The sequence below is a fragment of the Panulirus ornatus genome, chromosome 20 (genome assembly GCF_036320965.1).
Source record: "Panulirus ornatus isolate Po-2019 chromosome 20, ASM3632096v1, whole genome shotgun sequence".
NCBI classification, from domain to species: Eukaryota; Metazoa; Arthropoda; class Malacostraca; order Decapoda; family Palinuridae; genus Panulirus; species Panulirus ornatus.
In genome coordinates this window covers 46,685,376-46,701,090 of record NC_092243.1, presented here as the reverse complement: position 1 = coordinate 46,701,090, position 15,715 = coordinate 46,685,376, and the positions used below count along the sequence as shown (strand labels likewise).

Below are 15,715 nucleotides of genomic sequence, written 5' to 3'. Positions count from 1 at the left end.
CCCCAACTCTCATTTGCCCTCTTTTTCACCTCTTGCACCTTTCTCTTGACCTCTTGCCTCTTTCCTTTATACATCTCCCACTCATTTGCATTTTTTCCCTGCAAAAATCGTCCAAATGCCTCTCTCTTCTCTTTCACTAATAATCTTACTTCTTCATCCCACCACTTGCTACCTTTTCTAATCAACCCACCTTCCACTCTTCTCATGCCACAAGCATCTTTTGTGCAAGCCATCACTGCTTCCCTAAATACATCCCATTCCTCCCCCACTCCCCTTACAATATTAGGAAATATATTGTAACAAAAATATGGGCAGCACAACAATGTATAGTTTAGACAGTTTTCAGAGCATGGAGGGGAGTGTGAAGCTGTTGTCCCACAGTTCAAAACACATCTTATCAGGTGAATTATATAGTAAATTGTATTTTTTGTATATTTTTCCACACATTCCTCTTCTCTTAAGCACTTTCTTACCTAATACATGAAATAATCATTAACCACACATCAAGAAAGAATTATCCTGGGGAAGGAAAAAATACTCCCCACATACTTCTCGCATGTCATAGAAGGCGACTAAAAGGGGTGGGAGGAGGAGATTGGAAATCCTCCCCTCCTGTATTATTTTCCAAAAGAAGGGCAGAGAAGGGAGCCAAGGGAGGAATTTTTCCTCTAAGGCTCAGTAATCTGTTCTTGGCACTACCTCACTAAAGTGGGAAATGGCAAACATGTATAAAAAGATATCAGAGAGAATATGCAACAAAACCTTACCTAGTCTACCCTAGAGTTCTGAAGAAAAGAGGAAGTGACAAATAGGGAGATTCCTGTCTATCATTTTCTATGTGTGTTGTATATTACTTTTACAGCTTGGATAACATCTTGAGTGTTACTTGGTGCATCATATGTATTACCTACAAAATGTTTTCAGTATATTTTGTGATTTTTCTTTTTTGCCCACAGACCTTAATCCCTCATTTACTTGGAAGTGGTTCCATGATATAGTGCAATTTGATAGTACAAAAACGTTTATGTTACCTATCTACTGCTATATCATGACCCTATTATATCATATCCTGCTATATCATGACCCTGTTGTATCATATAATCCTTCCAGGAATTTTACTTATCCAAAAGACATAAACATATCAATGTACAAACTAACGGGATGGAAAATGACGTAGTTAAATATGCACTTGTTGAGAGGGTAAAGTTCTAATGATGGCAGATACCAATTATAACAAGAGAGACTGGGGTAATTTGGATTCTCATGGTGACAGATTCATGGAAATGAAGATTTCAGAGTGTACACAGGAAAATTTTCTACACCAATATGTTAATAAATAAGGATGGCAGAAAGTAAATGAGCTTCGAAACGTGCAGTGAAGATATAAACCGCACAACAGCCAGCCAGAATTCGAAACGTACAAGAGAGCAGGGAATGAATACAGCAGGATAAGAAAGATGGATGTGGAAAGGGAGCTGTGGTTTCGGTGCATCATACATGACAGCTAAAGGCTGAGAGTGAACGAATGTGGCCTTTGTTGTCTTTCCCTAGCGCTAACTCGCACACACATGGGGGGAAGGGTTGTCATTTCATGTGTGGCAGGGTGGCAACGGGAATGAATAAGGGCAGACAGTATGAATTACGTACATGTGTATATATGTATATGTCTGTGTGTGTATATATATGTATACATTGAGATGTATAGGTACGTATATGTGCGTGTGGACGTGTATGTATATACATGTGTATTTGGGTGGGTTGGACCATTCTTTCGTCTGTTTCCTTGCACTACCTTGCTAACGCGGGAGACAGCGACAAAGTATAATAAAAAAAAATAAAGAAAGAAAGATGGAACAAAAAGCTTTGAAAAGAACAGTGTGAACAAGGCAACAGAAAATCTAAAACTATTTTCATAAAGAGGGACCTCTCAATTTATGTGTATTTGATTTAAGCAGTTTTCTAGAATAATGCACAGGCATTTACCTCTTTAAATTACACAGGGTTAAGTTTGGGGTGACATGATCATCACTGGGCTGGTATCGTGGTGGTGTAGCATTGCCAGCACCATACAAGAAGCACATGTATGCATGGCATGGATATGGTCAACAGTCATAAAATGTTACAGTACATTTTGGAAAGAGGGGCAAGTATGCAGACTGTTGTGTATGAGAGAGCTTGGGAAGTGAGTCAGTTGTTGTTCGCTGATGATACAGCACTGGTGGCTGATTCAGGTGAGAAACTGTAGAAGCTGGTGACTGAGTTTGGTAAAGTGTGTGAAAGAAGAAAGCTGAGAGTAAATGTGAATAAGAGCAAGGTTATTAGGTACAATAGGGTTGAGGGACAAGTCAATTGGGAGGTAAGTTTGAATGGAGAAAAACTGGAGAAAGTGAAATGTTTTAGATATCTGGGAGTGGATTTGGCAGCGGATGGAACCATGGAAGCGGAAGTGAAACATCGGGTGGGGGAGGGGGCGAAAGTTCTGGGAGCGTTGAAGAATGTGTGGAAGTCAAGAACATTACCTCGGAGAGCAAAAATGGGTATGTTTGAAGGAATAGTGGTTCCAACAATGTTATATGGTTGCGAGGCATGGGCTATGGATAGAGTTGTGTGGAGGAGGGTGGATGTGCTTGAAATGAGATGTTTGAGGACAATATGTAGTGTGAGGTGGTTTGATCGAGTAAGTAATAATATGGTGAGAGAGATGTGTGGTAATAAAAAGAGTGTGGTTGAGAGAGCAGAAGAGGGTGTTTTGAAATGGTCTGGTCACATGGAGCGAATGAGTGAGGAAAGACTGACCAAGAGGTGGAGAGAATGAGGAGAAGTGGGAGACCAAATTGGAGGTGGAAAGATGGAGTGAAAAAGATTTTGAGTGATCGGGGCCTGAACATGCAGGAGGGTGTAAGGTGTGCAAGGAATAGAGTGAACTGGAACAATGTGGTATACCGGGGTCGAGGTGCTCTCAATGGATTGAACCAGGGCATGTGAAGCGTCTGGGGTAAACCATGAAAAGTTCTATGGGGCCTGGATGTGGAAAGGGAGCTGTGGTTTCAGTTCATTATTACATGACAGCTAGAGACTTAGTGTGAACGAATGTGGCCTTTGTTGTCTTTTCCTAGTGCTACCTCGCGCACATGATGGGGTAGGGCGTTGTTATTTCATGTGTGGCGGGGTGGTGATGGAAATGAATAAAGGCAGACAGTGTGCATTATGTACTTGTGTATATATGTACATGTCTGTGTGAGTATATATATGTATACGTTGAGATGTATAGGTATGTATATTTGCGTGTGTGGATGTGTATGTATATACATGTGTATGTGGGTGGGTTGGGCCATTCTTTCGTCTGCTTCCTTGTGCTACCTCGCTAACGCGGGAGACAGCGACAAAGCAAACTAAAAATAAATAAATAAATAAATTAAAATAAATTGCACCAAAGCATCTTTCAAGTTCTCCAGATACCACGTGGTGCTATGAAGAGTAAGACCATCGCCACTGAGATTAAGATGGATGTGTTTAAACATTATGAGCAAAGTGAATGAACAGCTGATATCAAGCAGCCATTGGACTTAGCAAGTCTACTTTACAGACTATATGTGATGGTGTAGAAAAGATCAGGGAGACTGCAAAGAGTGGAACATGAATCACTGCATCTAAGACTTCATATTCCTGAAATTCAATCATGAAGAGAAAGATACAAATGTTGGACACATGGATCAAACACCAAACTCAAGAGAATGTTCCTGTAGCATGCTTGTGATACAAGCAAGTCTCGGTTGGTTTGCAAACTTTTGGAAATACTACAATTACCATAATATCAAGATACCTGGTGAGGCTGCTTCTGCAATGTTGCTGCAGTGAAAAATTTCTCAGGAGCCCTCAGAACCATTATTGTAAAAGGCATTTTTCTCCTAAGCAGATTTTTAATGTGGATGAGAGCAGATTATTATGGAAGAGAATACCTTCTAGAGTCTACATTTCCTGTGAAGAGAAGACTGCACCTGGCTTCAAAGTCTGTTATTTTCTGATTATATCATTAAAATTCATTGCAAAGTATGTATGTTACAGTATTTTATGTCTCTTGGTACATGTATTCCATAATTTTTGACTGGGATGGTATTGCACTAAAAATGAAACCCCCTTACCTCCATTACTTATATCATTTGATTTATGTATTTTTGGTTTACTCAACCCTTTCCAAGAACATTACTATCATGTAAACTGAGAGGTCCCTGTATTCATCAGGACCAATTGTCAGTTAAAGAGCAGTCAATCTGGCTATGGGATTCGGAGGGAAACTAGAGGGTAATATGTGAGGAAATGAATGACAAGTTCAACAATATTTTTCACTGTGAAAGACAATTTAGCCTTAACTCTAATAAGATGGATGGAAGAGGTTTTAGGATGCAATGAGACATCTAGAAAAGACATAAACGAAATACTAAAGGACCTTGACCATAAAACGCTCATGGTCCTGATGATATTTTACAATGTGTTGAAAGTGTGAAGATACACTTAATGACCCGCTTGTATACTGTTCAAGATGTCACTGGAAAAAGTCAAAATGCCAATAGGTTGGAAAAGGTCAAATGCCATATCTTTCCATTAGGAAGAAGCCAGGGAAGAGGTACTGAGCTAAAAACCAGTTCACTGATGAATATGGAAAAATAATTAAAATGGAAATGGATGACTTCCTGCTGATGAGAAATAAAAAAGTGAAAGATGACATATCTACAGGGAAAGGGGGTCAAGTGAAATGAATTAGTTATATTAACATGAGAATGAGCTCTTTTAGACAAAATGGAGAGCTAGTTGGACTGTTTGTTTCTGGACTTCCAGAATGCATCTGACATTGTAACTCATGGAAGGCTGATTGAGAAGATGGATCATCAGGATCACGATTATCTTAGTGGAAGAAAATGGAGGACACATGTTGGGGGAGCCTTCTCAAAATGTGAGGTTAACAGTGGAGTCCTGCAAGATTCTGTTCTGGGATGAGAATGACTTGCCAGGAAGTATGGACTCCTATCTTAATATTTTGGAGATGACTGAAAGATCAAGAAAAAAGTAAAAAATTATGAAAACTACATGGTACCTAAACAAACTCCAAAGGTAATAAGCTGCAGGAATCTGTGCACGAGAAGGATTTAGGAGTTGACTTTGTTTCTAACCTGCAGCCAGAGTCCCACCTATTGAGCACAGTTAAGGAGACAACAGTCTGCTTGCAAATTTTAGAAGTGCATATAAATTCATGTTCAAGGAAATATTCAGCTAGCAGTTGAAGTCTGTACGTCTCCAAAATTGCAATGTGTTTCTCAAGTTCGGTCATCCAACCTAAAGAACGATAAAGAGGTAACAGTGAAGGTCAAAAGAAGGGCAACAAAGATGGTACCAGAATTAAAGGAGCTACTTTAACAGGAAATGCCCACCACAAAGGAGAGAAGGGTGAGAACTGACCTGATCACAACCTCTAAAAGGATGGTAAGTGGTGAACTGATCACAACCATTATATTTTTAAACCTGACTGATAATATAGGCAGTGGGCAGTTCTTTGAGAGTGATAACATAGGTAGCGGGAAGTTCTTTGAAAGATGTAGAGCAGAATAACCACAGGCCATAACATGTAATCAAACAGCAAGTTTGTTAAAAAGGATGTAAAGAGGTGCCTTTATAGTACATGGGTAATGGATATGCAAAATAAACTGAATGAAAATAAAGTAGTTGCTAAAATTTTACAATGTATGATAGCAGAGAAGGTTCAAGAGATGGAGCCCTATAAGTGTAAAACTCAAGCCCTGTATGGAACATAAGATAATTACAATATGAACGAAGTTTGTTTTACAGTGTTTGGAAAGGGATTTTCCATGAACATCCATGATTACAGCACTGCTAATCCAAAGACAGAGACATACACATGATGCAAAAACAGTTTATTCTATATCATTACCATAGAAAATCTTACCTTTGAGTGACATTAGGATGGGTTCTTTACTCTGTCCTTCCCACCACTCTTCTGCAGTCAGTGCTGGGATGTCTCCTGGAGTGTCAGGGTAGAGATCTTCTTGGAACAACTCTGACTATGAACAGAAATAAGGTTTGTTTTGAAGAGTAAAAATCACGGCAACCTTACTCATCTACCGTTACTGGCAATATAGATACATTGATACAAAGATTATGAAAGTTAAGTAATCATATATAAAATAGTCTACAAACTGTACTTTCTGTAAGTAAATCATGTCCCTAAAGAATAAGATGGAAAAGCTACTTATCATAATGCACAATTCTGCAAGAGTTACAAATTTCTAAGCATCACTGACATGTACTGTATAAATAACTTTCAGAGATAAGACTTTACAGTTACAATTGTGAACAACAATTCACATGAAATACAACTCAAATAAAGACACCTTCCAATCCTGGCTATCGACTCTTACCAAACAGATGAGCTTTAGAGACTGAAAAACAGCTACTTTTGAGTATGGTGTATAACAAGCTTTGAGCATCTGTCACTTTCCCAGAGGTTAAGTTTCCCAACCTTCTAGTGAGGTTAATGCCTTTCAAGACTCACTAAACACCTATTTAGTAGTTATGGCCTACAGCATGGTCCAGATTAGCCCTTCTGCCAATCAGCAGCCTCCACTTGGTAGTGAAATTATAATCCAGTTGGCTGACACACCTGTTGTGGTCACTCCTTTATATATCTTGGTAGGTGGTCATCATGCCAATACTGATTACCATCAGTTATGAGAAATACTTTTCAAAGAGAGAGAAAGGCACAACAGGATACAGCAACCTGGAAAAATTACTCTTGCGATACCACAATAGAAAGAAACAGTTTTTCATATCTCAGTACTCTCCAAGGTCGGCTGTCATGCAACTTTGAGAGCATAACGATATGAAGGAAAAGAGTGTGAGAAAACCTCTCAATTACGAGAATAGTATGGCACAAAAAGAACTTTAAAAGTTATCCTTTACTACATCAGTGATTCTCTGCCTTGAAGGAAGGTCCTCATCATATAAGATAAGGTAGAGCTTAGTCTTTAAACAGCACATAACTTGCAGAAAGCTGCTTATAGTTTGCTACAGAAAAGCCTTAAAATTTTCTGTATCTCGTTATTAAATGAAAGATATACCCAGATGCTTGTTTCCACCTGGAACTCCCTCAAAGGTGTGGCATCAACAATAGTCTTCATAGCCAGTGAACTCATAAAAAATTAAAAGTTTGCAAAAGAAAAGAGTTCAAATTTCCTGTTTCCCATTATCAAATGAAAAATATGCATGAAATGATATAAAGAAGCAAGAGAGCTAACATAACTTAAATGTCCATGCTTTTACAGTTAATGCACAGACTGCCCAGTGGAGGTAGTGGAAGAAGGGAGGAGGAGAAGGTACAACAAGGGTTGAGCCCTGTTATGCATATTCAGTAATAGCACATAAAGATTTATGCAATAATCACTGCATAAGTAGAGGATGTGTAAATAATACATAAGTAGAGGATGTGTAAAAAAGTAAGCTAATAAAACTCATCTGACCATGATATATGAAACAAGTTGTTTTTTCTGATACATCATCAAGATATCACCTCATAAATCTCTGTGAGGATATGCTCAGTACTGAACGGAACACTCCTCTAAGGTGACAGGAGATAATGGCATGAAAGCAAACAAAACTAAACACCCTGAGAGTTGGAATCTAAATTATAAACCTTTGCTGGTCTCTATGAAAAGAGTCAAGTCTGACTGCTGAGACTCAAGCATAATACAAGTTCAACTCTCTTCCACAAAAGACTAATTCTAACAGATTATGTCGATGCAAACTCTTAACGTAAAGCAGAACTGGGTTTCTCAGGATGGTATATAATCCACAATACACTGCATACTGGGAGAGGCTCTTGATTTGGAATTGAAAACAACCTTTTCCTGCCTGTAGAGTTAACATGTGAGAACCTTGGATCAAACCTTGTTAACAATTCAGGGCTCTTGTAATTATTACTGATGAGGATAACTGAACTTAATATTAGGTCAGAGTGCTGTAGTGAACCTTTTCCTCAAATGGGAGTACAGCTACAGCCATATCAAAAGAAGATGCAACAGTTCAGGGTCCATCCTAAAAGCATGAAATACCACATCTGAAGGCCTTAATTCTCAAGTGAGAGAAGAACCAGATCTGCTATGTGGGAAGGAACTGTTGTTCCTGACCTGAGGTCACACACAATCATATGTCAGACCAAGAAAAAATGAGACTCTACAATTCTGTTGTTCCATTTAATACAGAGCAATCTCAAAAATCCACCCTTTCCTTATGCACAAAATATTTTGGTAGAGGCTGTTGCCTAAAAGTATGCCAGCTATTTTAAAGCAATGATCCATTTCAAGCACACTGATCACCTCTCAGATGCAATGACACAAAAAAAAGTGCAGTTTCCGTGATACTGCACAGTTTGGGTGGGATGAAGATAAAGCCAGACCAAGAATGCTAAGGTCCTCTGATGAAGGGGTGACAATTGAAGGTTAATGGAAATGGATGAAACTTTAAAGATCACCAAATAAGAATACATTTTTTTCATACTTGATTGCCATTTCCTGAGTTAGCAAGGTAGCATCAGGTGGAGATGAAAAGTTACATCCACACACATCCATGCTCTAGCTGTCATGTGTGATGCATGGAAACCACAGCTTCCAATCCACAACCAGGCCCCACAGACCTTTCCATAGTTTATCCAATATTTCACATCCCCTGGTCCAGTCCACTGACAGTCCATCATCCCCAGTGCACCACATCGTTCCAATTCACTCTATCCCATGCAAGTCTTTCACCCTCCAGTTATGTTCAGGCCCCGATCACATAAAATCTTTTTCACTCCATCCTTCTATCTTCAATTTGGTCTCCCCCTTCCTGTCCCCTCCACCTCTAACACACACATTCTCTTCCTCAACCTCTCCTGATCCATTCTTTCTGTGTCCAAACCATTTCAGCACACCTCCTTCAGCTCTCTAAACCACTATTTTCTAGACTACCACACTTCTCTCTTCACTTTTATTACCTACTTTATTACCAAACCTCTCTCTTCTCTTTTATCACCTACTTGATCAAACTACCTCAAACCATATATTGTCCTCAAACATAATACCTTCAACACATCCAACCTCCTCCACACATTCTACATCTACAGTCTATGCCTCCCATCCATGCAATATTGCCAAGACAACTATACAATTTAAATGTATCCATTTTTACCCTTCCAGATTATGATCCCTCTTTCCACATAATCCTCATTGCTTCCGAACACCTATGCTCCCTCACCCAACCTACGACTTACTTGTTAAAATCGATCCATTCACCACTCCCAGGTATCTAAAAAAACTCCATTTCCCCCCAAGTATTCTCCATTAAAAGTCACAGCCCAACTAACTTGTCCCTCTGAGCTGCTAAAACTAAAACCTTACATTTATTCAACGAGCTGTCAATGGACTGAACCAGAGGATGTGAAATGTCTAGGGTAAACATTGGAAAGGTCTGTGGGGCCTGGATGTGGTAGATAGGGAGCTGTGATTCGATGCATTACACATGACAGCAAGAGACTGACTGTGAGCGAATGTGGCCTTTTTTTGTCTGTTTTCCTGGTGCTACCTCGCTGACATAGAGGGTGGCGATGCTATTTCCTGTGGAGAGGGGTGGTGCTTGGAATGGATGAAGGCAAGCAAGTATGAATATGTATATATGTATATATGTATATGTCTATGTATATGTATGTAAATGTGTATATGTTGATATGAGTGGATGGGTTTTTCTTCATTTGTTTCCTGGTGCTATCTTGCTGATGCAGGAAATGGTGACCATGTATAATAATGAAGATACTCATTCTCATAATAATGATTGAAATGGACACCTTACACAGTAACATGTATCTACCAAGAGCTATCAAAAATGAAAGGATGACATATCAAGCAGCAAGAATACAGTGATTCAAATGAACCCCGACCAACAAACTTCATAAATAACAATATAATCGACTGCAGAACTATCTTTTCAAATGTATTAATACAATATCAATTATCACAAAACATTACACAGATGGCTTGTTCATATTTCAATATAAGACATCATGAAATTTTTCAGTCCTAAGTTGCATATGCATTTTCAAACAAAACTCATGAAATACAACTTGATCTGGTCATAACTCTTTCCTGAGCAGATAAATCCATGTTTAAAAACAAAAAACAATAACAGGACACTTTTAATACAACAAACAAAAAAGTTCAGGCTCCTAAAGATATGAAAAGAAACTATTAAAATCTAATAATTTTATAATTGCTTTTGTATAGATTGGATTAAAGAGGTTACAAACCTACTAGAGCATACATGTAATAAGGCACTTCTAAAATGAGAATAAAAAGAGACAGGAAGAAGAAATATGATGTTCCGAAGATGGAAGTTTTAATTATCAGAGGTATAATCATACAAATAAACCAATAGCTCACCTTTCTGGGTACTGTCATTGTAATGATCTGACAGAAACCACTGTTGTTGAGTCTATAGAAACGGGTAATCTCACATGTAGTCACATCTACACCTCTCTTGGGCATCATACCAATACCTCGCTGGGGATCTGGTAACTGGAACGTGTTGATGTAGTGTACAAATGGGACCTCTGGCGTGATCTCAAAGTACCTGATGACACTGTCACCCTTGCCTGATAGGGAAAATAAAGCAAACTATATTTGTAAACTTCAAGCTAATGAACATTTTTGCTATCTCCCTTTCCACCAAAGTATTTATCAACAATTCTATAGACAAGATAACACACAAGAATCAATTGCTGTTACCGCTATAATGAATCATGGACTTCTTGGAGGAACATAAAACAAGTATGTACAGTATTACAAACTTTCAGGAGATTCCTTACAAAATCTCTTCAAAATCTATACAAAACATTTACTTCAAAAAAGCACTAGCAATTGGGAGCATGACTGCATGTAATGTACATATATTTTGCAGAGAAGAATGTACCTACATGTAATTACCTTTTAGTACTGTGTAGGAAGGATGTTTTATACTCATACCTTCCCATCTACTGAATTCTCTATTATACTCATACCATCCCATCTACTGAACATTCTCTTTAATACTCATACCATCCCATCTACTGAACATTCTCTTTAATACTCATACCAACCCATCTACTGAACATTATCTTTTATCACATGACCTCTCATACTTATTCAGTTTACCTCATTTATCAACCAGTATTGTTTAATTTCTAGTTTACTTTCATGTTATGTACTACATTCCAACAACTTTTAAGAAATAATTCAAACAACATAAACAATCTGGTTTAAAATCCACCCCTTGCTCTTTTATCTTCCATGGTAGCAAACTTAAGGCCTCTAACCTTTCCCTGTGACTTAGCTCCCTCAACTCTTTAACATCATAGCCCCAAATATATAGGGGGCCCCAGAATGAGGGCCTGAAAAAAAAAGGCTTTTCAATTAGTAAGAAGTATCAAAAAAAAAAAAAAGGTAAAGAAAAAAACATCCTGCAAACATACATCTTTTTTGGTACTATGTAGACATTTAAAGTTTGTCCACCTGCCAGTTGTGAGCTAGCTGGTTTATCATGACTGACTTGACAGAACATATCATCAATTTGGAGCCTGATCATCATCACTTACTCATGTAAATCACACATGAATTTGTTTCCATTTCATAATAATTACACTCCACATTTTTAGCGACATTATAAAATCATACCCAGTGAATAATGAAAAATCATTTCATAAACTGCTTTGCTAAGCACAACAGAACATTTACTTAATACTTTATTCATAGTTTTAAGATACAGCAATTATTCATAACGTTTTCTTTTTATAATTTTCAGATATTTACAGAAAACAGCATCACCACCCCTGATTCAGCAAGGTAGAGCCAGGAAACTTACGAAGAATGGCCACATCCACTCACACCCATTCTCTAGCTGTCATGTGTAATGCATTGAACCACAGCTCCCTATCCACATCCAAGCCTTACAGACCTTACCCAAGACTTTTCACATGCCCTGGTTCAGTCCACTGGTATATCATACTGTTCCAATTCACTATATTTCGTGCATGTCTCTCAACCTCCTGCATGTCCAGGCCCCAATCGCTCAAAACATTTTTCAATGCATCCATCCATCTCCAATTTGGTCTCTCACTTCTTCTTGTTCCATCCACTTCTGAAACATATATTCTCTTTGTCAACCTTTCTTCAATCATTCTCTCCATATGTACAAACCAATTCAACACACCTCTTCTGCTCTCTCAACCAAACGCTTTTTCTTATCACACATCTCTTGAGAGATAGGTAGTATGTTTGAGGAAAGGAACCTGGATGTTTTGGCTCTGAGTGAAACGAAGCTCATGGGTAAAGGGGACGAGTGGTTTGGGAATGTCTTGGGAGTAAAGTCAGGGGTAGTGAAAGGACAAGAGCAAGGGAAGGAGTAGCACTACTCCTGAAACAGGAGTGGTGGGAGTATGTGATAGAGTGTAAGAAAGTAAACTCTAGAGTGATATGGGTAAAACTGAAAGTGGATGGAGAGAGAGAGAGGTGATTATTGGTGCATATGCATCTGGGCATGAGAAAAAAGATCATGAGAGGCAGGTGTTTTGGGAGCAGCTGAGTGAGTGTGTTAGTAGTTTTGATGCATGAGAATGGGTTATAGTGATGGGTGATTTGAATGCAAAGGTGAGTAATGTGGCAATTGAGGGAATAATTGGTGTACATGGGTTGTTCAGTGTTGTAAATGGAAATGGTGAAGAGCTTGTAGATTTATGTGCTGAAAAAGGACTGGTGATTGGGAATACCTGGTTTAAAAAGAGAGATATACATAAGTATACGTATGTAAGTAGGAAAGATGGCCAGAGAGCGTTACTGGATTATGTGTTAATTGATAGGCGTGCGAAAGAGAGACTTTTGGATGTTAATGTGCTGAGAGATGCAACTGGAGGGATGTCTGAGTATCACATTGTGGAGGCGAAAGTGAAGATTTGTAGGGGTTTTCAGAAAAGAAGAGAAAATGCTGGGGTGAAGAGAGTGGTGAGAGCAAGTAAGCTTGGGAAGGAGAATTGTGTGAGGAAGTACCAGGAGAGATTGAGTACAGAATGGAAAAAGGTGAGAACAAAGGAGGTAAGGGGAGTAGGGGAGGAATGGGATGTATTTAGGGAAGCAGTGCAGGCTTGTGCAAAAGATGCTTGTGGCATGAGAAGTGTGGAAGGTGGGCAGATTAGAAAGGGTAGTGAGTGGTAGGATGAGGAAGTACGATTATTAGTGAAAGAGAGGAGGGAGGCATTTGCACGGTTCTTGAAGGGAAATAATGCAAATGACTGGGATATGTGTAAAAGAAAGAGGCAGGAGGTCAAGAAAAAGGTGCAAGAGGTGAAAAAGGGGGCAAATGAGAGTTGAGGTGAGAGAGTATCATTAAATTTTTGGGAGAATAAAAAGATGTTTTGGATGGAGGTAAATAAAGTGCGTAAGACAAGGGAACAAATGGGAACTTCAGTGAAGGGGGCTAATGGAGAGGTGATAACAAGTAGTGGTGATGTGAGAAGATGGAGTGAGTATTTTCAAAGTTTGTTGAATGTGTTTGATGATAGAGTGGCAGATATAGGGTGTTTTGGTCGAGGTGGTGTGCAAAGTGAGAGGGTTAGGGAGAATGATTTGGTAAACAGAGAAGAGGTAGTAAAAGCTTTACAGAAGATGAAAGCTGGCAAAGCAGCGGGTTTGGATGGTATTGCAGTGGAATTTATTAAAAAAGGGGGTGACTGTAATGTTGACTGGTTGGTAAGGTTATTCAATGTATGTATGACTTACGGTGAGGTACCTGAGGATTGGCGGAATGCTTGCATAGTGCCATTGTACAAAGGCAATGGGGATAAAAGTGAGTGCTCAAATTACAGAGGTAAAAGTTTGTTGAGTATTCCTGGGAAATTATATGAAAGGGTGTTGATTGAGAGGGTGAAGGCATGTAAAGAGCATCTAATTGGGGAAGAGCAGTGTGGTTTTAGAAGTGGTAGAGGAAGTGTGGAGCAGGTGTTTGCTTTGAAGAATGTATGCGAGAAATACTTAGAAAAGCAAATGGATCTGTATGTAGCATTTATGGCTCAGGAGAAAGCACATGATAGAGTTGATAGACATCCTCTGTGGAAGGTATTAAGAATATATGGTCTGGGAGGCAAGCTGTTAGAGGCAGTAAAAAGTTTTTATCGAGGATGTAAGGAATGTGTATGTGTAGGAAGAGAGGAAAGTGATTGGTTCTCAGTGAATGTAGGTTTGCGGCAGGGGTGCGTGATGTCTCCATGGTTGGTTAATTTGTTTATGGATGGGGTTGTTAGGGAGGTGAATGCAAGAGATTTGGAAAGAGGGGCAAGTATGCAGCCTGTTGTGGATGAGAGAGCTTGGGAAGAGAGTCAGTTGTTGTTCGCTGATGATACTGCACCGGTGGCTGATTCGGGTGAGAAACTGCAGAAGCTGGTGACTGAGTTTGGTCAAGTGTGTGAAAGGAGAAAGCTGAGAGTAAATGTGAATAAGAGCAAGGTTATTAGGTACAGTAGGATTGAGGGACAAGTCAGCTGAGAGGTAAGTTTGAATGGAGAAAAACTGGAGGAAGAGAAGTGTTTTAGATATCTGGGAGTGGATTTGGCAGCGGATGGAACCATGGAAGCGGAAGTGAATCATAGGATGGGGGAGGGGGCAAAAGTTCTGGGAGCATTGAAAAATGTGTGGAAGTCAAGAATGTTATCCTGGAAAGCAAAAACGGGTATGTTTGAAGGAATAGTGGTTCCAACAATGATATATGGTTGTGAGGTGTGGGCTATAGATAGATGTGTGCGGAGGAGGGTGAATGTGCTGGAAATGTTTGAGGACAATATGTGGTGTGAGGTGGTTTGATCGAGTAAGTAATGAAAGAGTAAGAGAGATGAGTGGTAATAAAAAGTGTGGTTGAGAGAGCAGAAGAGGGTATTTTGAAATGGTTTGGTCACACAGAAAGAATGAGAGAGGAAAGATTGACAAAGAGGATATATGTGTCAGAGGTGGAGGGAACGAGAAGTGGGAGACCAAATTGAAGGTGGAAAGATGGAGTGAAAAAGATTTTGAGTGATCAGGGCCTGAACATGCAGGAGGGTGAAAGGTGTGCAAGGAATAGAGTGAATTGGAACGATGTGGTATGATTCATGGTGAGGAGCCTGAGGATTGGCAGAATGCTTGCATAGTGCCATTGTACAAAGGCAAAGGGGATAAGAGTGAGTGCTCTAATTACAGAGGTATAAGTTTGTTGAGTATTCCTGGGAAATTATATGGGAGGGTATTGATTGAGAGGGTGAAGGCATGTACAGTGCATCAGATTGGGGAAGAGCAGTGTGGTTTCAGAAGTGGTAGAGGATGTGTGGATCAGGTGTTTGCTTTGAAGAATGTATGTGAGAAATACTCAGAAAAGCAAATGGATTTGTATGTAGCATTTATGGATCTGGAGAAGGCATATGATAAGAGTTGATAGAGATGCTCTGTGGAAGGTATTAAAATTTATATGGTGTGGGAGGCAAGTTGTTAGAAGCAGTGAAAAGTTTTTATCGAGGATGTAAGGCATGTGTACGTGTAGGAAGAGGAAAGTGATTGGTTCTCAGTGAATGTGGGTTTGCAGCAGGGGTGTGTGATGTCTCCATGGTTGTTTAGTTTGTTTGTGG

At 39.3% G+C, this 15,715-nt stretch overlaps 1 protein-coding gene across 15 annotated transcripts in view; it reads right to left on the bottom strand.

Moving 5' to 3' along the window:
* coro (protein coronin) overlaps positions 1 to 15,715 on the bottom strand; it is a 160,197-nt gene that overhangs the window by 70,897 nt on the left and 73,585 nt on the right. For all 15 annotated transcript variants that reach the window (XM_071674860.1, XM_071674867.1, XM_071674870.1 and 12 more), the window contains 2 exons: positions 10,479 to 10,690; positions 5,960 to 6,074 (listed from right to left, as the gene is read on the bottom strand). In XM_071674860.1, the coding sequence (XP_071530961.1) occupies positions 5,960 to 6,074; positions 10,479 to 10,690 (327 nt within the window). The remainder of the gene's footprint in view (positions 1 to 5,959; positions 6,075 to 10,478; positions 10,691 to 15,715) is intronic.